Below are 24,964 nucleotides of genomic sequence, written 5' to 3'. Positions count from 1 at the left end.
AAAACTCACTTGTTCAGTTTAGCTTTTGGTAGTTAATTGTTCCCCCTTAGATAAAGGCAGCAGATCCAGGGGTCCATGGGCACAGGGAATCGTAGTAAACTGAGACGCTGGTGCTGTCGTCCCGCACGCGGTCACTCAAGTTTGTGGACGGTGGAGCGGAGGGATGCCAAACTGTCTCAGTTTGAGTGCTCCAGTGTCTGTGTGTCCTTCTGGTTCTCTCCTTTTAGCTAAGCTGTCATAGTCAGATCTGCCGGAGTCGTTAGCCACACTCTGTAAATGTTTACATCCCTTGTTTTACGTACAAACAGACAGAATAAAACTAATCCCCTCTCCCTGCTTTTTTCCGAGTATACAATCACCCACATGTCCGGCCGGACACTGAAGGACGACTGACTGTCGAGCCCTCCTGCCACCCTCTTCAGACCAGCTGCCCACGCCCCAGCTACTGTCACCTATCTTGGGCTAGCTGCCCACCCTACGCTGATATATTCATAGACTCCTAGTTATTCCTAATACCAATATTACTGCTATTAATATTAGTAATATAATCACTTGCAGGTAGTTTGACCAGAGGAGGATGGGTCCCCTCTGGTGAGCCTGGTTCCTCCCAAGGTTTCTTCCTCAGTTCTGAGGGAGTTTTTCCTTGCCACTGTTGCCCCTGGCTTGCCCACCAGGGTTTTTTTTTTTTTACATTCTTGTTAAAACTTTGTTTTTTCTGGAATTATGTGAAGCTGCTTTGTGACAACATCCGTTGTAAAAAGCGCAATACAAATAAATTTGATTTGATTTGATTTGTGGAATAGCAGCATTGGCCCCGCCCACTCCCAGTAGCCCACTCCCAATAGCCCACTATAACTGAGGGAAGAGTGAGAGAAGCTTCTACACGGTAAGCGACGAAAATCTAACAACAGTTACAGTTAAACCAGGAGAGAATCAAGACTAGTTCCGTCTCAAGTGTTCTTGTTCGCCGAAAAACTTACTGAGGCCGGTAAAGATTTGAAAAGTGTTGTAAAGACGGCGTGTTTCTTTTCTGTCACATGATTTCCTGCACTTCTCTCTGAAGTACTGTTTTCTTCAGACATAGCGGTGAAGATGGCGTTAGCCCGCAATGTTACCAAACACCGAAAGCCCCGAGGACGTTCACTTGATCGGGGAATAACGGTCAAGAGGGGACCGACTGTTCTGTAGCAGCGATATGAACTAATGGAGAGTGTGAATACTTCCGTTTGTAAGTCTAGAGCGTATTTACCTCATTTGACTTCCATGAAAAGTGTTGTTCTCTTCACTCGGCTGGGTGCTCGCTGTGCGTCGGCACCTCAGTTTTAAATGTAGCCGCTGAGCCGTGACAGTACACAGTTCTTCGTGGCTCTTTAGTAAAGAGAATCATTTCAAGCTTAAATGGTTCTTTGTATGGTGAAATAGTTCTTCAGACTGATGGAGAATGTTGTTGTATATGGTTCTAGGTAGAAAATGGTTCTTCTGCTGTTACAAGCTTGACATCTTCATACAAGAACCCTTTTGGGGTCTGCATGGAACTAGTTTCAATATAGAACCATATACAACACACTCTCCAGCAATCAGAAGAAGCATTTAACCATGGAAAGAACTATTTAAGCATGCCAATGGTGATAAACAGAACTCATGATATATAGAGCCACTGCCTTTACTAAAGAACCTTTTAAGTGCGTAGACGTGGATACTAAATATGAAATGGATTCATAAATAAAATAGTGTGACCTCTTTAGTAAATTACAGTATTATGCACTGTAGTACAGTATCACAGTACCTGATCATTTACCTGCCTGTGTCCCGCTTGGCTCTGTGTTCAGAGTGAGGGTAGCGGTCCTTTGTTGCTGGGAATTACATTCAGTTTAGCTATTAGATGTTATGAAATCCATTCCCCTAAGCCCTTCCATCAGTGGACAGGACCACCACAGAGCAGGGTGGCTGTATATTTTCCCAAGAAAGACTGTTTGAGTTTGCTTGAACATCTTGTAAAATATGTCACAGTATGTCAGCTTCACCAACTTCCAAATCATCTTGTAACAACAGGCTAATTTACATGTCTTAAAGCCACCTAAATCACTATGGGGTGTAAGAATGGCATATGTAGAGCCACCAGCGAACACAGACAGACTGGAATTCAAACATGCTTGCTGTGGGGAAGCATCTGAGTAATTCTTGGGTGTATCTAGCGCTGTATCTGTTAATGTCTGTGATACTGACGTGTTCTAACCTATGGAGAGAGTTGGGTCTGATGTGGATCTGGCACCACCGTTGAGCCTTCTGAAAGTATCGTGGGCTTGGTTCCATGAGACACTGACGAAGGAAGGTGCTCACCTTGACCGTCCCAGCGAAATGCTCACAAAGGCATATTTGTTGTTGTTTATTGTTAGTATTTTTAAGTACCGGTAAAATGTTCATAGTGCACCCTGTTGTGTTATATATAGACTGGCTTGTTAGGTATGAGTACTTGAATCTGACAGTGAGAGGTCTGGCCGCTGTGGGAAGTCCTCTACCAATTGCACAAAGAATCTTTTCCTGTGTATAAGTAAAACTGTCCACACACTCAGAGCAAGTTAGCATTATCTAGTATGCAACAAATTACAAGCTGTAACTTGCAACTTTCTGGAACCCAGTGAAACACAGGCTCAACAGGTATCATACAGAGTCAACATAATACAAATATCTGCCTATGAAATAAAACCACTGCATCTAATATTACAGCCAGTGAAAAGTATGAAACAACTATTTTCAGTACTTTTTCAAATGATATCTTTGATTTTTTATATATCTACAGCGAATTAACAGTATATCGTAAAATGGTCAAGCCAATTTAAATAACCCCTCTTGAGAAAATAGTCAAAATATATTAAAAAGTGAGTTTTCAGCTGTGAAGCGCTGTTTAGCAAGATATGTGGCATTTAATTTTTTAAATCCAGGACCAAATTACTTATATTCTGTTCTTCTGTCTCCAATAACTGGGTACAAGAAAGTGAAAATTGGTGGAGATATTCATTTTTGAACATTAAAGAAAATCTGAACATTTTTTTTGTGGGTAAAATATTTATTTTCAGAATTTGATGACTGTGAAACATTCAGAAACAACTGTTTGCATGAATATTGGAATTTAAGGTTTCCTGGATGTTCAGTACAACTAAAGTTGTATAACTAAAAAATGTACTTAGAGTGGAGTTATAGGATTCCTACACAATGCCTACACAATGAATGGTCTGCCCACTTCTGTGAGGAGTTTTTTGAGGACCACGGCTAGACCTGGGCCCACCCAGATTGTTTACATGCCTACTCAATCAAATGGAGAAAGAATCTTTTATTAAGCTGCATTTTTTAAGATAATGAAATGTGATTTGTTTTCTGTCAGGGTTTTCATTGTATTTTGGCCATTTAAGTTTAAGAGACCCTTATTAGTCCCACAATGGGGAAATTTCACCTCCGCATTTAACCCATCCGTGAAGTGAAACACCACATACACACTAGTGAACACACACACACTAGGGGGCAGTGAGCACACTTGCCCGGAGCGGTGGGCAGCCCAATCCGCAGCACCCGGGCAGCAGTTGGGGGTTAGGTGTCTTGCTCAAGGACACCTCAGTCATGTGCTGTCAGCTCTGGGGATCGAACCGGCGACCTTCCGGTCACGACTGCCCCCCAGCCCATGACTGCCCACGACTAAAATCATTCCACTCTCTGAACTGTTCACAAATGTGCAAGACAAAATATAATACAAAAGACAAATCCAATGGTCCATCTTATTTTCTCACTGTCCAGTTTTACATTGGGCAAAGGTAGTACGTGTGGTAAACAGAGACATACTTCACAGTTGCTGTATTGGTTGTGTTTATGTGAATCCAGCCCTCTGGTTGATCTGCTTTTTATTGATTTTGGTATTACCTTAAGGTAGAATCACTGGAATAGGTACAGTGATCACTGCACTGTTGTCAGCTATAGGCTATAGCCTGATGTCATGATATTGCACATTGGGAAATTGTATCTATCAATCTGGCATACTTGCTTTTTTATTGGCCTACCCAAAAATGTATTTCTGCCTGCGTGTTTGTTTCTTTTGTTGTTGCCACAGATGTGTACGATTTGGATGTGGGGAAAAAAATGCTTCCAGATATTTTGCGTTTTTGTATCGTTTATTTGCATTATGTTTATCACTGTTTATTTTCATGGAAATTGTACAGTTCAGTACTCTCTTAGTATTAAATTCACTAGCTTCCTATAGGGCTGGGTATGATTAAAAATTGTTCAACACTAATACCAATCTTGACTTTGACACAAGTTCCTGAAAAAACTGTTATTTTAAATGTGGGTTTGGTTCAAAAGAGAAACAAGTGTCAGATGTTGACGTGAGTATATTTACTGAAAGCACTTGACTGCAGAGCACCACACAGAATGTGAAAGTATTAAAGTTTTCCCTGTTGGTAATGGCTGGGCGAGAACAGATTTTAAGCAGTATTGTTGTTACTGAAGTCTTTTGGGCTAAAATAATCACCTTCTTTATTTGCGCCCTCTTCCTTTGATAAATATTAAACTTTATAAGCACATGTGACATTTGTGTTGCTTTTGGACTGTTTATAGAGCATTTGAGTGCTCTGGTCATATGTCTGCATATCACTTCCCAGAGCAATAAACTGGAATACCTGGAATAAAAAATTCCTCACAACTGCCACAGCCTCTTGTTATTTCAACGAGAGCAGCTTTCCATGTGACTTGTAATTCTTTGCATTTTTATTCATTCTGATAGAAACTCCAGGTTTGGACTGATGATCCCCCTAAGAGGCCTAGTATGAACCAGAGGAGCAGTCCTGAAGTCCTGTGGATTTCATTGCCTCAGTTCTCTCCTGCTCCATGTGACCGCTATAAGCACGCTTGTTGTGCCTACAGAGGAAATGTCTACCTGCTAGGAGGTAGAAGGAAGCAGTCCTTAAAGGACTTCTGGAAATACAATGTGGGTAAGTCACCCCTCTTCCTCTATGTGAAAGCTGTATCTGATACTGGCTGGACGCAGTTCCATTCTCTCACTAATGACTGACGAAGTAAGATGATTTTCTCATGTCACTGGTATTTTGTCATTTTAGCACTCAACGAGTGGAAAGAATTGGACTGTAGTAGTGACAAGGCACCTGAAGAATTGGAGGAACACAGCATGGTGGCACATCAGGTGACTTAAGGCCTTGGATGTTAATTATGAATCAGTAATAAATTAGTTATTATTCAATAGCTATTAACAAATATGTACATTAAGTGTGGACCTACATACAAGTTAGATTTAAACAAAACATTAAGGGGGGAATCAACAGATTTTTCAAATTTCCTGCATAAACTGTTAAGAACAACATTATTGAGAGTGGTTTGATGTAAAATAATAAGTAAATAAGTGAATACAGTTTATTTATATGTCTGTGAAACTCACAAAAAGCTTTACAGAGACATTGCACAACATAAAAGATTATGAACACAAAAAAATACACATGAAATGCAAACCTGGTGCGTATAGATTGCCAAAGTGCCTGTTTAAAAAGATATGTCTTTAGCTACTTTTTAAAGACTCCACAGAATCAGCAAATCTTAAAGGAGAGGGCAGAACGTTCCACAGTTTAGGTGCTATGACCTTAAATGTTCAATCACCACAGGTCTGCACCAAAATGCACCATTCTAAAGAGATGTACTGAAGAAGAGATCAGTGTTTCTGAAAGCTATGGCAGAGTTGATAAGTCGTAACATGAAATGGTTATGAATACATTGCTTTACAATAATTCTGACAAAGTTTGGCCTAAAATGTATTTTTAAAAATCCATACAAGGCAGTGCGGTACATGTAGGTTGTTGTAAGGTAAGATCCCCAAAGAAAACCTATATTTTCAGACACTATTTGCCGTCGTAAACATTACATCTACAGACAAATCTACAGGCACTGGTGGTTTTGGATAGTAAATAAAATGGCTATATTTAAGTTGTACACATCGCAACAGTGGTATCATCACCACCATAAAGAAATCTGAGTCAGTAAGTTTCTCTATTATGCACCATCTTACATCAAACCACTTTGAATGACTTTGTTTACATCTCAGTGGAATTCCCCTTTAACCAACTATTTACTGTGGTCTTAATATGTAATTATGGCTTTACATGGTAGAGCTTCAGACTTAACAGAAATTGGATGTCATGTGGATGATGAAAATATTACTCATGCTGTGATGTTACATTATGGCTTCATTCTTTCTCAGGGTTTGCTCTATGTTTTTGGAGGCTTGAGAGATTCAGGATATTCAAACTCAATAACACCTCTCTGGCTATTTGACACAGGTGATGCAGGAGTTTTGCATTGTAATAAATCACTGAAACATTATTTTAACATGAATGCATGTGTTAGAATGATGTTGGCAATACATTGTTTCACAGAACTTTTTTGTAGCAAGTAGAAGACGAAAATGGCCATTATTGATTCTGTAGGTGCTGTCTTCCTGTCCTCTGCAGGTAAAGAAAGGTGGCTACATTTACAAGAGCAAAGTTCACCTTTTCACCAGGTAAAAGACACTTATGAAAACAGGGTGGATTTTCACAGTTGAATCTTCTTAATTAGACTATTGTGACTCATATCATAAGGCTGATAAGCTAGTTTTGGCTGTTGTAAATGAGATTCATCCTTCTTTGCTAGCATGTGGTGCCATCCAATAGAAAAGGACATAGTGCTGTAGTGTTGGAATCCTCTATGTATATTTATGGGGGATACATTGACATGAGAGGGACCTCACAGGAATTCTGGAGATTAGACCTGGGTGAGTACAATAATGTTTGTACACAGGATAAAATATCATGAGAAAACATTCTCAGTGAGGCATGAATATGAATAACACACAGAAAAATGGTAAGCATAATGTTTTTGAAGAAAAGACAAAATGATGACAGAATGTAAACCTAGATACTTGCAATGTTTTGAAGCTGCATGGCTCTTAAAAACAAGATCTGGCTTTACACAGTGAAGCTGTCATGCGGCCAGTTGCATCTCTTGAGTTGTATGCAACATAATCTTATTGCAACTTGAAAAATCAATTAAAAACAGTATATATGTCATATATGTTTACATAATTGTAGAATTTGTAGCTAACATTTTCATTGTTTCCAACATCAGTTTCAGAAAACTAGAAAATATTTTTACTATATATTTGACTTTTTTATCTGATCTTTGTAGGTAAGCCTTTAAAAATTTGTGTTTAAGTAGACATTACAGTTGTACTTGATACCTTGTCCATCCTGTTCTAGAAGAACTGTGAATTCATTTGAAAAGCACATCTCGGTCTCCCCTTCAATAATTTTCGTCCTTTGATTCTAAAAGAAATCTGAGCTCTATATAAAAGTAGAAGGTGTTTTGTAGTTACGTAGATCACAATAATAACAGGCTTACAAAAAGAAACGCTGGCACAAACAGCTGTTTGAACAGCTGTTAGCATTAGCTGGCTAGTTAATCCAAATAGCTTTGAAAAACCTGTTTGTTGTCATGGCTCAGATAACTGACCAAATACCAACCTTGCATGAAGTCATTTGTAAGGATCCTCTGTTCAACTGTCCAATGAATAAAGTTGTGTTTTATTTTCTTGTCTAGTAATGCAATTAAATTAATCATTAAAATTATTGTTTTTAACATAACACGAGGCACTGTATCAGCATTTAGTTGTTTCATAAAACTTGTTTCTCAAATTAGCTGTTGTGGCTTGTTTTAAAAAAGAGTTGAAGGATGTTTTACATTAAGCAACTCAAGTGCATTTCATTTCATTTCATTTAGTTTCATGCAAGTTTAAAGCAGCTACAGTGCCATAAAGAGTCCATTGGAGCAGCCATATATATATATATATATATATATATATATATATATATATATATATATATATATATATATATATATATATATAATAACTTAATAATTGAGTGGTATCAGTTACCTGCTTATGCACTTGTGCTACAAAGTTTCCTTCGTCAAAATCAGCAATGTTTCACCAGTATCCTCGGCATTCACAAGTTCACAAAGTTGTTTGAACGTGGTCCGTACAGTCTCTGCACAGTGTAGCTTAATTAGCATTTAATATACCTGTATGACCTTTACAGATAATACTGTATATGTCTGTTTTAGATTCGGGGGTGTGGTCACTGTTGAGCAATGCACCTGTAGGTCCTGGACCTAGGCATAGTCACTCGGCCATGGCCCACAGGGACTATATGTACCTGTATGGTGGCCTGCAAGGCCTGAAGGAGCAGAGGGACCTTTGGAGATGGAGCCTCAGCAGCCAGACTTGGAGCTGCATCAGAGCTTCGTGCGTGAGCCATATTATCAACACACATTACAGTTAATAAATAATAAAAATCACAGTTAAACTTAAGTCTTAATTCAAGCAATCAATCAGACTTTATTCAAACTCCATTATTTTGACATTATATGAAAAACAAGGTATTGAAAAGAAAATAAGACCAAATAGTCTTATTAAAACACTATATAAGACGGGGAATATTTAACCCAGCACAGACAAACACCAGTGTGAGTGAACAAACATGCTTTATTTAAACATCTAAACAAAAACAAGACCAAAACTTAATTCTTTGACAACTTACTTAGCATCGCATGCAAAGAGTCCCTTCGCCTCTCACTCTCTCTGGCATGCCTTTAGCCAGAAGGCCAGCGTCCTCTCTGCTACTCTCTTGGGAGAGCTTGTTCTTTAAAGGTGTCGATGCTCCTCTCCTAATTAGGCACAGCTGTGGAGAGGAGCCGCTCATATATATATATATATATATATATATATATATACACACACACACACACACACATATATATATATATATATATATATATATGTATATATATATATATATGTACATATATGTGTATGAATTCATATTTTGCAGCCATATCAGTCCATTGAACACTGATCCTTTGTAATGATTACTAGAATCTAAACACTGTAAGCCAGTCAGAAATGCACAGATGCCCTAGCACTGAGAATTGGCACTTAACCTGGCTCACTTGCCACTGAGTTAACCTTCTCTCACAGCTAGTTGGTTAATTATTAATGATGGGGTTTTATTTCTTATCAAACATACATACAGGCACAAAGGGTGAAACGTTATAGCTAAATGCATTCATATGGCTTACGCCACGTCGCACTTGTGAAAAGGGCAAGGTTCCCATGCCTAATTGAACCGTCTGCAACACTGATACCTTCAGCACATTCAGATATGTTTTGGGATTGCAGTAAGAAATTCATTATAGACAACTTTCAACAATTTTCTTTTTTCTTTATAGCACACATCATTGGAAATGGGCTTTACACATACAATTAGTATCAATGCTATATTATAATTTATACTTTCTTTATTTAACATTTGTTGTTTATAATACATCAGCTGTTATACTTTTCAGAAACAAAATAGATGCAGAGCATTTTAGAATGAAACTTATAATATCATATACTATCTATGTATATCTGTCATTTTTATTATATAATTTTCATCAAAAAGAAACTGATAAAAAAAATTAATAATTATAGTAAAAGGTAGGATGTGGTCTGGACTTTGTTCTGGATTTCATTGTTCTGAGAACATCAGCAGCTTCTTTGTTTGATTTGCAAATGTTCTTTTTTTGTCTGTTTCCTTTTTCTCACTAATAGCTTCCTCAAAGCTACACATCCTTTCAGATACGTAGTGTTGTCTTTGTACAGTGGTAGTACAACAAAAACAGGTTTTGTTTTTTGATTTAAAGCGACAGTGGAGCTTGATTTTCTCTCTCTAAAAGATGAAAGCTTTAAGTGCTGTTTATCTGATGGTGACAGTTTTGGTGGTTTACCAGGTCCTAAGCTGTCTTTAGGTCTTTTATTTGTCTTTTTTTATCTATTTTAACATTTTTAACATAACATTTTTATGCAGATGGATTATCATTTACCTAATGTCCTCAAAAACATCTCTTAAAAAAGAATAACTTGTATTTAAAGGATGTTTTGACTGGATATTAAATAAATATGGTTGCCAATATTTGCACAGTACTGTAAGTAGCCTGCACTATGCAGGTGAGCAGAACAAAACCTGGTAATTAACAGTGTGTCAGCAGTCCCCCTTCTGGCCACCAGAGTCTTCCTCTCATGAGTTCTAACACAATCACCACGACAACCCTAATGAGCCCCACCTGATCCTCATTTCCACCCTGCTCTGCTCTGCTCTAAAAACCTCTCAGTTGCACTCACACTTTGCGAAGTATTGCCAGTTCGTCAGTGCCTGTCTTACCAAGCCTTGTTTATTCCCTTGTGTTTTTTGGTGTTTTGGACTGTTGCCTGCTCTTTGGACTGAGTTTTGCTCTTGCCCTTTAAGGATACTTTTGCCAGTATTTTTGCTGACTGCTTTTTGGTTTTTGTCCTCCTTTTCTGTCCTCGACCTTTCCCCTTGGATTTCCCTGTTTTATTAAACTAACTTTAACCTGCACGTGGATCCTTCTCACGTTCCTGAGAATCAGCTGTTACACAGTGAAAGTATTTTTTCTCATTATTGGTAAAATTATGTACAATTACAGTCATACATACTGCCTTTCACTAGTTCAACTAGTTTCTAGAATAATAACAGTAAAAACCATTAAAAATGCAAATGTCTGTGAAAGAAGAATTGATCATTTCTTTTTGTAAATTCACGTTTATTTCTGTAAATTAACAACCGCAGTGTTACAATACAGTATGGTTTACTGGCAAGCATTTAACCATTAACAAAAAAAGGTATTGACCATCAAAATTTACAGTACTTTGACAGTAAAGATCAAGTTTACACATCTTGTCCTTCATCTCAAACATCAGCCATGGCTTCAGTGCAAAACTAAAGAAGCTAAAACTAAATAAAGGGGGGGGGGGGGGTGGTGTGACACATTTTTGTGATCCATTCTTTTAATTGGTTAATAAACATTATCCCCTTAAAATTCTCCAGTGCTCTTGTGTCTGAATGCATTCAGATCTTTACAGCATTGTTCCAGCATCTAGTGTAAAGCACTTTCAGACAAACATAATGAATGTACAGTAGATTTCTGATCCTGCCTCACTCATCAGGTACTACTATAGTCTACATGTAACAAGCGCTAAACTAATCATTTATTACAGTCTAATAATGTTTGAATTTCTGTTTTCTTTCTTTACTAGCTCAGGGCCCTCTAAACTGATGGGCCACTCAGTGGGGGTCTACAAGGACAGCATGCTGCTCTTTGGTGGAGGAGAGACCCAGAGTGCCCCCAGGAACTGTCTATGGAAGTTCAATCTGACCACATTAACCTGGGAGAAGCTCCCTTCCCTGCCTGGCTTCACTGCTCCATGCCGAGTTCACCACTGCAGCGTGGGTCTTGGCCCTAATTTCCAGCCTGGACCACCCAATAATATCAGTGCTACCTTCCCATCAAAAAGCATCAACAAGCTTAGACCTTTTAAGAACAAGTGTTTCCCATCCAGTCCATCCACAGGGCAGCCTGAAGAAGATATTGAACTTCAGACTATACATATAGGGGAGAAAAATGGGCAGGCTTTAAACAAGACTAAACCTTGGGAGAACTGCCTTACATTTGAGAACCATAAAGTTGTGCGAGAGACAGAGGATAGTGAGCATTCGGCAGAGGAGACAGAGGACAGTTTGGCCCATGAAATGCCTAACCTGCTGCTCATATTAGGGGGTAAACCTCTAACAGAGCAGGCTACCATCGCAGTGTGGCAAATGACACTGGCAGAGAGCTGACTTAGAGGAGGTGAGCCATTATGTAAGAGGAAACAGAATGACTTTGATTGTCCAGTACAAGCAAAATGTTAAAGTACTGTTTGAGCCAGATGTTAATGCACTGTTGACTTAAAATATTTTACAAAAGCTTTTTATATGTTGTTTCATATATACATATATTTTTGTTTCCATTGTTTTACTCATCTTCTTCAGTACTGTAATTCGCAATGTTTATTATACTGAAACAATATAAATTTTCATATACTTAACATATCTCAAAGAGAAATATTTGTGCATTGTGTTGACTGATGTTTATTTTTTATGGATATTTTGTTCAAGACAATGTGTTATGTTAAGTACTATAATAACCATGAAACAAAAGATTTGTATTACCAATATTGCTATAATCAGATGCTATTGAAGAGTGTTATAGTTCAATGTAGGGAAAAGCTTTCAGTGCACAAAGTGCACATTGTTTTTTATACATTCATTGCTCATTTTCCATTTTGCTCTCTTACTCTATAGGTGCACTTTGTAGTTCTACAGTTACAGACTGTAGTCCATCTGTTTCTCTGCATACTTTAGTAGCCACCTTTCACCCTGTCCTTCAGTGGTCAGACCCCCATGGGCCCTCACAGAGCAGGAACTATTTAGGTGGTGGATCATTCTCAGCACTGCAGTAACAGTGTTGGTGTGTTAGTGTGTGTTGCGCTGGTCTGAGTGGATCAGACACAGCAGTGCTGATGGAGTTTTAAAACACCTCACTGTCACTGCTGGACTGAGAATAGCCCACCAACCAAAAATATCCAGCCGACAGCGTCCTGTGACCACTGATGAAGGACTAGACGATGATTCGCTCACACTGTACAGCAAAAGATGAGCTGTCATCTCTGGTGATCTAATCATACTAAAAATGTTAAAAAGTAGTTTTAGTTCTTTTTTTTTTTTGCTTAGATTTAACCTAATTAGGCGAAACAAAGACAAGTGTGTCATGTCAACTACCTCCAAATTTAAATGGAACTAACGCTACTTTTAAAGACTGACAAATATGGGAAAAAATCGGAATGTAGAAATCAGTTGTGGGATGCGTAACCCTTCATTAGCCACATATTTTACCTACACACCATTGGTGGTTGGTAAAATTAGAACATATTCCAAATACAAATATTAATATAGGAGTAACTGCTGTTTTTCAGTAATAAGAATAACATTACTTACCGTAATCTAAAGACAGTTCAAATAGACACAGAGGAGTGACCTCAACAAGCACATGGCATTGCTTTATACAAGCTGTAGTAAGACACCGTTCATATTTGTTTGTATCTGTGTGGTAAGGACACCTCGGGAGAGACCTTCAGTAGACTAGGTTTTGTGCCAATGAGACCCAGGAGTCACAGTAGAGAGTAACAGCAGGTCTGCAGTGATGTAAACCACGCATGACCGTGACTGCCTTGGCCCACTAACCTATAAGAAGTTGGCTCGCCGTTGTGGAAGTGTTATTTTTAGAGGGCTTTCTCGCCGACGTCTGGTCACTCTCAGACGCTGTGGTTCACTTCTGGCCACGTTCAGCGTGTCCATGTTATGCACGTACGAGCCCAAAGCTCTTAATAAGAAGGCAGACAGAGGAAGGTACAGCAGAATGACCTGACCCGACCGATTTACACGCACTTCTGTTTATCAAGCCTGTTTGCTTACAAAACCTCTTTACAGCCAAGGCAGCACGCAATCTCAGATTTGGATGGAATTATGAATGGAGCGATTCCATCAGGATTACATCAGGGAACCATTTCATTTACTCGTGGAGTATCACCATTCATTCGTCCACGAGCTCTGTGTAAATGGACCAATCATAGCGCAGGTTTATGAACTACAGCCCCACCTAGCGCAGAAACAAGAACCACAAGCCAGGCCTCGTATGAACTACTAGTCAATCCCAGGGCAGGAGGCGGGGCGTTGTCGGAATACGCTTGGGGGAAAAAAAAACACAACGCGACCTGCACTATACAGCGAGGCCAACAGATGGCGCCAAAACACTAAGTAAAAAGGCGTGACTCCCCCCACGGCATCGCTGTACAGAAACGAAGAGCATAGCACACGTGCACTCCACAGCCGGCACTTTCCCCCACGAACAGTTTAAGATGAATTCAGGCATCATGGAAACATCAGGTCAACCTGGTTTAATGCGATCCCAGAACCTGAATGACAATCCCTTGTTTTAAAGTCCAATAAAATGACTTGTGTTGTTTAACGATGCTGTATGTGTAAAACAGTCCTTGCATTAATTATTGAGCACAATCTGGAACGGGAATAAACAGTTTCACTAAATAATAAGAAGAAATGATGGCCCAGAACACTCATTTGCTGTTGCCTGAAAAAATACTGAGAGGCCAATTAAATGAGATGATAAGCGAGATTTTTGGAAAAGACCCTGCTGGTAAATGAGTGTTACACCCAGGCAGGGCTATTGTCCTGTGTTGTATTGTACCGTAGCGCATTGTGCCGTGTTGTACTGTAACGCTCCTTCAGTGAACGAGTGGAAAGGGCTGACCGACTGAGAAAGCGAGACTTATGTTTTGACGGTTTACACTTCATTCAAGTGTCCAGTGGGCCATATATCCTTCACCTTGGCTGGCCAGGCTGCTAATCACGGGTTGGAGTGGCTCCATGAGCCCCAGCTGATGCTGAGGCTCTCTCAGCCTCTTCTGCTTTCCTCCCGTTGGCGGAGCGCCCCGCGGGCCACGTGGTCTCAAGTATAAAAAACTTTGAGCGTGAGGTGGCTTCAGTGTCGTGATTGCGAGCGAGAAACCTATAAAGGACAACATCCCTTCCTGAAGGCCCGCAGCCTACACGAGCACAGGACTCGGCAGTGGGAATTCCCTGCAGTGCACTCAGACCAGAGTGAGAGAGAGAGAGAGAGAGAGAGAGAGAGAGAGAGGAGGAGGAGGAGGACAAATGCAAAAAACATCATTTGAATTCCAAGCGGCGAAGGAGGGAAAAAAGAAGGTGTGAGCAGTTTCTCGGAGAACTTCTGAAGGAACTAATACGCCAGGTCAGACCAGGAGCTGAGGGCTCTGCGAGTTCCGCTCGACCTGCACAGCCTTTATTTTGCTGTGAGTCTGTCGTGATCAGGAGATGCCAGCCGCGCGGCGAGCGCTGTCCCCACAAGACAGGAGCCCTTCGTCCTTCGTATCAGCTCAGTAGGAGCTGGAGCTCGAGCGTGGATGCTGGGAAAGATCCCCGAGAGCGGCTCCATCCTGAGTAATGAGTGAAGGCTCGGCGCGTGGAGCTCTGCGTGACACGACAGCAGCCCGGTACCGCTCCTGAGTGACATCCACGAGATCTTCCCGAGGAGGAACTAACGAGAACGAGCGTGTTTCGTTGCCTCTGCGGCTGCTTAAGCGTCTCGCGCTGCCCGGGCTGGCCGGCAAACTCGCGCTGACCCCGTCCATCGGAAGCCAAAGCTGAAGTGAAGAAGAGAAAATGAGTCTGAGTCTGAGTCTGAGCTGCCTCGCGCTCTGCTTCGTCCTCTCCGTCCACTGGGCTCAGGCCCAGGAGTCATGCAGCTCGTGCGGACTCGGCCGCCCGGACGACTCGGACAGAGTGGACACGGACTTCGTGGAGGCCGTCAAGAGGCACATACTGAGCCGGCTGCAGATGAGGCAGAGACCCAACATCACGCACCCCATCCCCAAGGCCGCCATGGTCACGGCGCTCAGGAAGCTCCACGCGGGCAAAGTGCGGGAGGACGGCAGGGTGGAGATCCCGCACCTGGACGGCCAGGCCGCCTACGCCAACGAGGTGCAGGAGGAGACGTCGGAGATCATCAGCTTCGCAGAGTCAGGTGTGTACACCGCCGCGCGCCACCCCGGGGGGTTAAGTCGTATACAGCGAGGGTCTGAATGGTCCTAGTCCTAACAGGACCGGGACTGGGCTCCGTTTAGAACAGAGTCTAATGCTGTAGCTTTACTAGCTACAAAAAGCATCAGTGGGATGCTGGTTTGATTCATTATCCTATTTTACCCCGAAACGACTGAAACGACCCCCTTTCACTAAACACAGGCAGAAACGTAGTTCCTCTGGCGCAATCTAAAGCTGAAGTGGGCGTAACACTGAAGTTGAGATGCGGCTAAAACTATTAAGACTGACTTGCCTGGCGAAAGATCACTCTTCTGTGAAGTAGTTGAAGGGAAATTCAACGATTTTTCAAAATTTCTGTACAGTGAACCCGCTAGGATGTAAACAAAGTGATTCAGAGTTCTCAAGAAACTTACTGAGTCAGAATTATTCACAGTGGTGGTGACAGGAACCAGACGGCTAAGGACTGTAATTCCTGTAAAAGCGCCCTCACACAGTTATTACATAAACGTGGTCTGTGCTGCCTGATGTCTGACACACTGTTTTTTGACAATACTGAAATAAAGTTTAGGCCTTATATATACATATATATATATTTTTTTTCCAAATCCGTTAATGGCTTTGAAAGGTGAAATAGTGCCCCAAAACATATTTTTTCCAGATTTGCAACTGCTTTACCATCATCAACACTTTATATAAAAACTCAGAAGGCGTGTAGGTTCACTGGTGATTTTGGGGGTAAATAAAATGATTGTGTTTCATGCAGATGTTGCGACTCCTTGTTCCTCAGCATCACTGTAAAGGAATCTGAGCTTCTACAATGAATCGCTTCACATCAAACCACTCTGAATGACCACTGAATTGTGCAGAAATGGTGGATTTCCCCTTTCAAGCTTGTCCAGTAACTCTAAACATAGCTACTAGTTAAAACAGCTCTTTTTACCAGAAATGCCCAGTGACATCACAGTTCAGTCGTATCGGTATCGGCCGATTTTTGTTTTAAAACATACATCGGTATTGGACAGATGTTTAGATTGCAGCCAGTATTTAAAGGCATTTTCATTATGTTTCTTTCTCGAAAGAGTAGATTTACAGGAGAAGGAAATACATATTTAACCTTAAATGCAAGTTAACGTAATGTTTATTCTGTGCAATTTGGACCATTTCCACTTCTCCACTGGTCATGAAATTTTGACACAGTATGAACGACATCTGGCTTTTTCTAATTATTTTTAAAAACATTTCTCTGTAGTGTTACTGTATTCTCTGCTAGTGTTACATTTCTCTGTAGTGTTACCCTACTAATTCATCACTGTCCAAAAATAAAACTTTTTTATGTTTATTTTTCTGCATCATGTGAACCCAGCAACTCTCCTTTATATGACGTACAAATTTCATGATGAATGGATCAATAGAAATGCTCCAAAAGTACATGCAAAAAATCCCATTGCTTTGGCATACATTTAAAGCCGAGTGTTTTTCCATACTCCTGTAAAGTTACTATTTTGGATATACTTGTTTTTTGCTTGTTTGATTTTGTGTTTTTTGGACAGTGATGAAATGAATATGTTTGTGCATCAGCAGATATGTACTTAAAGATATTGGTAGCAGCTCACTTTTTTCTCAAAGAGTCAACATGAATAAACCTTGCATAACAGACTTAGCAACACAGTTGTTGGACTTAATTTGAAGTTTCTTCACTGCATATTAAAGAAGCCCAAACCACTCTGCTGTCCATTTAGAATCCAAAGAAATACACAACACTCTGACAAAGAGCACAGGCACATTTATATGATGGGTATCCAGAAGACGCCTTCATTTTCTCACTCTCATTGGTAATAAGTGGTGAAAAGGTTATAAGTGAGAGGTTAAGCATAACACTCTTCAAGTTGGCTCCTTTATCTCCCAGTCTCAAACACTGCACAGCACAATTAGCCTGGGCAGTTTCCGAACCCCTTTCTCCACCAAGAATGATCTGAACACACTCATGACAAGGGAACAAAAGGGAGGCAATTATTGGTAGAGCACTGTGTGTTCTTGCTAAACCCAATATGTCAACATTGGGAATGAAAAAAAAGAAAACAAAAGAAATCACTCAGAATAATGCATGAGACATTTGAGTCGTTGTGTGTGATGGAGGTTGGGATGGGGTGTGTTGGGGGGGGGGAGGTTTAGGGGGGTGGTCTGCTCATATCGCAGTTCTGCAAAGAATGCTTTTAAAATATCAAAGCAAATCCAGGCCTTTTTGCATTTTCCCCCATTATTCATGACACCTTTGAACCTTTGAGCAGCATTGTGTCACGGAACTGGCTTTGGTCCCCGCTCTCTAGACCCCTTCTGCCTCAGGGCCAGCTGGCGCTAACCCCCAGAGTGGAGGCTGCCAGCCAGGGCATGGCTTTAGGACAAGCTCCTGAGGCATTCTGCTTCTGAGCTGCTGAGCCTTAAGATGTGCTCTTTCAACTGCTCACCATACCCAGGTGATAAGTGAGCAAATCAGTGCAGTTGTAGGCTGTGTGCTGTAAGTCATCTCGAGGGAGTACTGGATGCTTCTCTCTTTTTACTTTGTGGTGTGCAGCATTGTTATCAGCCAGCAGGTTGGCTTGTATCTCACACCCTGCTATAGGAGAGCAGAGCGGAGAGGCCTGCCAAGGTGCAGGTGAGGACAGCTGCCAGCTTCACGTCTCCGTTAACACTGTCCTATGGGCCGTTTCAGAAGGATTTGGTATCCCGTAGGCATGGAAGCGAAGCGAGAGATGTGGGCTTCTCATTTGTCGGTAACCATTCGGACTCACTGAACTCTTCACGTCCAGTCCGGCGCGGGGAATTAGGCTTTATTATTTTGACGTTATTCAGTGTGCCACTCTGTTCATAGGGTCAAAGGGTTTGCAACAGGACCTGCTCTTTCATCAAGAAATGCCAATCATACCCTGTCTGCATTGATCCCTTCGGCAAATCTTTGTTTTTTTCCTGACATCGGATCCAGTTGTGGAAATTAGAGGTTACAGTGTTGGGAGATTGGCAGGAAGTCAGAATCTAATCAGACGGCAGCCCGTATTCTTGGCCTTACTGTTGTCCCGGCCAAGCAATTCACATGAAGCATTTCAAGCATGACAGCAATCTCCAGTGAAGCGTTAGAATGAGCCGGCTGCTTATATGGTCAAAAGTCCAGTTACTCATGTCCTGCTTGACATTCCTCTTAAGGATTCTTGGAGGGATAAGTAGACCATTGCAGCTGTGTTGGCAAACCACCTCTGGTTTGCTGCTATCTTTGCAGTGGTGTGGCAGCGTGTGGTCTGTAGGTGTTTGAGCTGTTGAGTAATGAGTGTAGCAGATTATCAGCCATGTTGTTTTGTTGGCAACACAGGTAGGAACACGCTGAGGTAGCTACAAGTGCAGTACATGCAGTGGCCACCCAAGCATCAGCTGAGTCCCACAGGCTCCGTCTCCCTGTCTCAAACTCTCGCTTCTGAGTGCTCGGGGTTAGCACACTGATGTGAAATCATCCAGACAGTTGTATAGAATGCAAGATCCATTTTTATGTGAAAAGTGCTTCAGAGGACAGAAATATTACTATTTAGAGTGGTTTTGATTATTAGCTTTTATTTCTCTCTGTGCTTATCCTTCTAAAGTACAATTCTGCTGATTTTTAAAAAGTTTAAAGTATAATTAAACCATTAAGAGTTAACTGGTGATAGGAACCAGACATCCAAAGCATTTACAAGCTCTACAAGCTTCATCATAGGAAGCTATTACCTGAAAAAGAATGAATATGTTGCCTGATGCCAATGTTTTATGATTATTTTAAGATGGTTTAAAACATATTTTTAAAATACATTTACAGCTGGAGGGAAAGTGCGTGGCAAAATGGTACCAAAGAAAATGGCATTTTTCTATTTTATTACGAATTTATTATTTTCAGCATTACAAATAAAATCTTAGAATACATGTGTAGGTTCACTCGTCATTTTGAATATCAAATAAAATGGCTATTTTGCAGTCTAGACATTGTGACTCTTGGTTACTACCACCACTGTAAATGTAAGTTGGTATGCTTCTCTACATTTTACATCAAAACACTCTAAATGTATTTGAATACATCTCAACAATTAAATTACTGCAGTAATGAAATGTATTAAATTCTTATTTAGCTTTTATTTAGGACCCATATGTGGGTAGAATTTTTTACAATAGAATCATAGTCTTAGAATGAATAACTGAACAATAAGCCAATTTAAGTGGTTTCCTAAGAATAGGCACTTTAGGGAGCATTTGAACTGGTCATAGTTGGCCTATCTTTTCTCAGTATTGGCCCTTTAATATCAGGAACCATAACAGGAACGTACTTCGAATGAGTCCTGTAAGAAAATAAAGTGTTAACGTGAGCTGATAATCAACCCATCTTTTGCCGGCCTCCCATGGAGTCGGACAGACAGTGCCGAATGCCCATCTGTGATCCAGCTCAGCTGAGAGTGGGCGCGCCCAATCAGAGCGTTGGCAGTGGGTCATGTGGCCACTTTCCAGACTGCACCCCACCTCCCTGCTTGGAGGGACTGTGTATACTAGTGGACACTGTTGCTCCAATACATCATTCAGTCCACTCCCATGGTGTGTATGGATGTCATTCATTTTCAGCCAAAGTTAAAGAAGGCACTGCACTACAAATACCTCTCAACAAATGTCTTCTGAATTGCCATTTGTACAGATTGATTCATAATGCTAGAATTCTTATAACTAGGGGGCATGAAATTGAAATTGAAATTATGTCCAAAAATTTACTTTTGTTACTTGTATTTGGCTACCTGACAATGTCTTTAGGGCTTTGTATTTTTGTCCCTCCTTTGCTTTAAACCTGTGCCATTTTAGGACTGCCGAGAGGGCTGGTTTCCTTGCCAGAGACAGCAAAACGAGTCTGGGCAGGGCTGAACCATTCTACATAGGGGCAGGCAAACTGTCAGAGAAATGAGCCATCTTTGGAGAGAAGCTGTTGATGCTGACCTCACCTAATCAGTTTACAAACAAGACAATTTAACCATTTCAGCATGTGCCAGCAGCAAGCAGATCTGCTATTTCAACCAAGACAAAGATCACACAGAATATGATTAATTACACCATTCAGCACTAGGGTGACAATAATTATCTTCTGCCTCAAAGGAGCAGTTAAAAAAGGAAAACAAAAGCCCAGCTTCCCGAACCTTTCAAAGTGCTGTGCAGTATTCTAAATACTGTTGTATTTAGAAAGTAGCCAGTGTCATGTAAATGGCTCTTATTTTTCCTCATTGTGCCTTTTATTTGAAGGCCACACGCTCAATGCTAGGCCATGCCACGGCTGTCTCCTAATACCTCACAGAGTGTATTATGCTGTCAGTCTCTGAGGCTCCAGGAGCTCCGGGGTTTTCACTGCACTCGTTGTGAACTCAATGAACCCCCCGGGGCAGGGCCCACCTCCACCCCTGCCCCCCTGCATCTGCAGCCCACAGCACAAGGCCAAGTGGGCTCAGGCCCAGCACTGTGCTGTTGCAGCCACTACTCCATCACTCTGGGTGGTATATACAATTGAGAGATCGTTTGAGGAACCTGGACCTGCCTGGGCTGTCATGTAATAAGCAGAGCAACGTTAGACATGTAATTCCAAAATCCACCTCAGGCATAAATAAGCGGGTATTAATCAGAACTTTTGGCACATTCACACCACACTTTCAGCCATGTATCAAATTAATGTCTTTTAACTCCATAAACCTTGTGTTATGGCATATTAGGTGTAATGCATATTAACCAATAACTACTATGAATTTCTTGGTAAACACATTTTTGAAAAACTAATAGGTCTTAGGATACGGACAACTATATTAAACAAACCTCTCCTTTCTTTTCCTGTAGATGATTCAGTCTCATCCAAGTCGACTCTCTACTTCATGATCTCCAATGAGGGCAACCAGAACCTGTACGTGCAGCAGGCCAACCTGTGGCTGTACTTCAAGCTCCTTCCTGGTGGGCCGGAGAAAGGCCTGCGACGGAAGGTGACGGTGAAGGTGCACTACCAGGAGCCATCGGTTCAGGGTGGGGGGCGCTGGCCGCTGGTGGAGAAGCGGGTGGAGCTGAAACGCAGCGGCTGGCACACCTTTCCGCTGTCAGAGGCGGTCCGGGCAGTGCTGGGCAAAGGAGGCCGGCGGCAAGACCTGGACGTGCACTGCGAGGACTGCGAGGCGGCCAGCGTTGTTCCCATTCTGGTAGACACTACTGACCCCTCACACCGGCCATTCCTGGTGGTGCGCGCCCGGCAGGCTGACGGCAAGCACCGCATCCGCAAACGTGGCTTGGAATGCGATGGCACCAGCGGCGGCCTGTGCTGCAGGCAGCAGTTTTACATCGACTTCCGACTCATTGGCTGGAATGACTGGATCATCGCACCTGCCGGCTACTTCGGGAACTACTGCGAAGGCAGCTGTCCCGCCTACATGGCCGGTGTGCCCGGCTCGGCCTCCTCGTTCCACACAGCTGTGGTCAACCAGTACCGAATGAGGGGCATGAGCCCGGGCTCGGTGAACTCCTGCTGTATCCCCACCAAACTCAGCACCATGTCCATGCTCTACTTTGATGACGAGTATAACATCATCAAACGGGATGTCCCAAACATGATCGTGGAGGAATGCGGTTGCGCTTGAGAGCTGTGTTGAAAGGTAGACTTTGAACTAAATCAAAGAACGATGCAACAGACATATTTATGGTCCGTGTGTACCACATGCATATAGATGTTATTATATGTACACTCAGAACAAGTACAATCACGCACGTGCGTGTGTGCATGGAGCAGCAGTTCGTCAGATACGTGACAGAGGAGCGATTTGGTCCCTTCTTATGAATACAAAGGCATTGAAACAAGAAGGGAAAAGTTATCACCAAAAGTTTATTTTTTCTAGTTTGCCATTTCTAGAGTTAAAAAAAATGGCATGGGCCCTCTCCTCTCCAACTGTGTGGAAAGAGAGGGACATGTCTGACTTTACCTGTGACAAGCTGGTTTTGCCTATTGGTATGAGTACTTAGCAACAGCCGTTCCAAGACATTTAAAAGCACTGACATATCAACGTACTTCAAAACATCAGCACTTCAACAGCATTTCAAAGACTGAGGTGGGGCTTTCAGCAAATATGGATGATCCTCAAGGCATTCACACTGCCATGGCTGAAATAATCAGCGGCATTGTTACATATCAATCGGGTAGACTAAATGCGAATGGCGTCTTGGACATCGGCATGCAGAGAAAACTGTTTCTCTCGCCCTGCGGATGCAAACATGTCCATGTGGCAGACCACTGAACCAAGGGAGGGAGGTCTGACAGGTGAAGTATGATGTTCTAATTGTTTGGCTGTGAACTTCAGTGGCTCATAAATGCTGTCAGCACCATGTGCTCTGTGGAGGCGTCATCATACTGACCAGCTGGCCGTACAGCACTTGCAAAAAGCGCTCGGAATGCACAATTTAAAGCACTTGCATTTTGAAATGCCTTCAAAAGAGTTCTCAAGAGGTGCACCTACCCTCATTCATAGACCTAGTAATATAAAGTGCCGCATGAGCTATGCAATGTATAGTAACGGTGATCCACGTCAGACTGAGCATTTTCTTCTGCTAATCTTTAACTCTTTATCAATACTTGAAATGTGATCTTTCGCTTGCTTTTCCAAAGCGGATGATTGTTGAAACGTTTGCACTGAAAAGTTGCGGAATTAATTAAAAGAACAAGAAAAACAAAAAAGACAAAAAAAAGAACTGCCATTGAGAAAAAGTTATTTTTATAGTAGTAAACTGAATTTTGTGAAAATGTATTTACCTTATAATGGAACCAAAGAGGCCAATATTTTAGCTATTATAATACAGTGGCAAGGCCATTACAATATGTGTAAAAAAAAAAAATTGTTGATCCTTTTCAAGAGGCCTAATTACTGTATCAGGGTACAACAACATGGATTCCATTTTAGCCCATGTTCTTTTTGTTTTCGTTTTGTTTTGTTATTACTTTGTACAGCAAACTTATGGAACAGTCTTTTCACCTTTAATTCTCCAGTTTTCTATTTAATAAAACTTATTTCTAGCTGTTATTATAAAGTCAGTTAGTTAAACATATGTCATCTCTGTACAGTTTATGTAAAAATAAAAAATATGTTTTCTTAAATATTTTGTAACTTCAAAATAAATTCTTACTCTGCATCATAGTGCTTTGTTGTGGAAGTGGTTATTTGCAACACCATATTGACACATTGAAGAATGACAGTTCAAGCACTCCTGAGCCATTACAGTATGAGAATGAGAAGGTGTTTTGTTTTCCAGCTTTGTTTCATGATGCAAGCAGATACGGTGACAAGTATTCATGTCTCCAGTCAAGAGCACGGCAGATGCGGCAGACATACCAATAAGCGCTTGAAGAAAACATGCTGATAATATTTGTCATTCTTGGTGTCCTGTCAGCTGTGAGACTGAGGCAAAAGGATTCCCACCCTTCGACATGTAGCCACATGGTCTGATTACATCAGAATGGGTTCCCTGAAATCTCTGTCTTTGTGATGCCTTTTCTAGACCCTTGAGGCAGAGCTGTGAAAACAAGCTGGTATGTCGGAATACCTTAATCCAAAAAAGCAGGCCTGCACACCTACCAGCAAGTGCAGTGTTTCTGCAGAATCCCAGTGCAACGCTGCAAAACAAAGCTAAGCCTTCCAAAACATGCCACCCAACCCAAGGACACAGGCAGGATAATTGCCTGAAATTTAGCCTTCCCGCATCTGCCAAGTGAAGGAGATATGAGTGTTGTGTGAAATAACATGTTTGGGGTGGACTCTCAATCAAGAGAGCCAAGGAATGGGATGAGTCAGCACTGGTACTACTACTGGAGGGTGACAACTTGTTTGCTTGTGTGTGTGTGCGCATGTGTGACTGTGTGTGTGTTTGACTGTATAATTTGTTTTGTGAGCAACTGAGAGAGAGAGAGAGAGAGAGAGAGAGAGCGAGAGCGAGAGAGAGAGAGAGAGAGGGAGATCATACAAGGCTGAGCTGTCTCATCATGCAGTGCAGCGTTAGCGGTGCCGGCATGGCTGCTGGAATGTTAATGACACCGTAGTTTCCCCCCCGGCTACCTTGTGAAGCCACACACACATATTCCTCCAACCATCACAGGCCAAAACACACACAGTACTGAATATAAAAGCAGCGTTAGGTCAACAAAGTTGAAAAGATTGATGGTAACATATCTCAACAAAGTTGCTTGGCTACGATGTAATAAACACGTGGTGTCATGTACACCATCTAAAAAAAGGCATCATTTCCATGACTTTAATATAACATTTAGGTATTAGGCATGAATGAAAGATAACTGA

General features: G+C 41.5%; 2 protein-coding genes across 4 annotated transcripts; both read left to right on the top strand.

Annotated features, from left to right (window-relative positions):
* The first annotated feature begins 831 nt into the window (after positions 1–831).
* si:dkey-3d4.3 (ras guanine nucleotide exchange factor F) lies at positions 832–12,033 on the top strand. Of its 3 annotated transcripts, none has more exons than XM_017695325.2 (8): positions 832–886; positions 4,772–4,979; positions 5,106–5,188; positions 6,254–6,332; positions 6,504–6,553; positions 6,685–6,805; positions 8,155–8,335; positions 11,186–12,033. In XM_017695325.2, exons 2-8 carry the CDS (start codon positions 4,814–4,816, stop codon positions 11,766–11,768), a joined length of 1,263 nt encoding a protein of 420 aa, XP_017550814.1. In that variant the 5' UTR covers positions 832–886; positions 4,772–4,813; the 3' UTR covers positions 11,769–12,033. The 3 variants fall into 3 exon arrangements, with proteins under 3 accessions (XP_017550814.1, XP_017550813.1, XP_017550819.1); XM_017695324.1 differs by lacking the exon at positions 832–886 and adding an exon at positions 893–1,228; XM_017695330.1 differs by lacking the exon at positions 832–886 and adding an exon at positions 893–1,228 and having other exon boundaries at positions 8,155–8,339; positions 11,186–11,274.
* Positions 12,034–14,389: 2,356 nt separating this feature from the next.
* On the top strand, positions 14,390–23,725 carry inhbb (inhibin subunit beta B). The gene is made up of 2 exons (XM_017695331.2): positions 14,390–15,588; positions 21,480–23,725. Exons 1-2 carry the CDS (start codon positions 15,228–15,230, stop codon positions 22,262–22,264), a joined length of 1,146 nt encoding a protein of 381 aa, XP_017550820.1. The 5' UTR covers positions 14,390–15,227; the 3' UTR covers positions 22,265–23,725.
* Positions 23,726–24,964: the final 1,239 nt, after the last annotated feature.

This window comes from Pygocentrus nattereri, chromosome 6 (assembly GCF_015220715.1).
Source record: "Pygocentrus nattereri isolate fPygNat1 chromosome 6, fPygNat1.pri, whole genome shotgun sequence".
Classification (NCBI taxonomy): Eukaryota; Metazoa; Chordata; class Actinopteri; order Characiformes; family Serrasalmidae; genus Pygocentrus; species Pygocentrus nattereri.
Note: the sequence above shows the minus strand (reverse complement) of the source record. Positions and strands in the feature narration are given on the sequence as shown.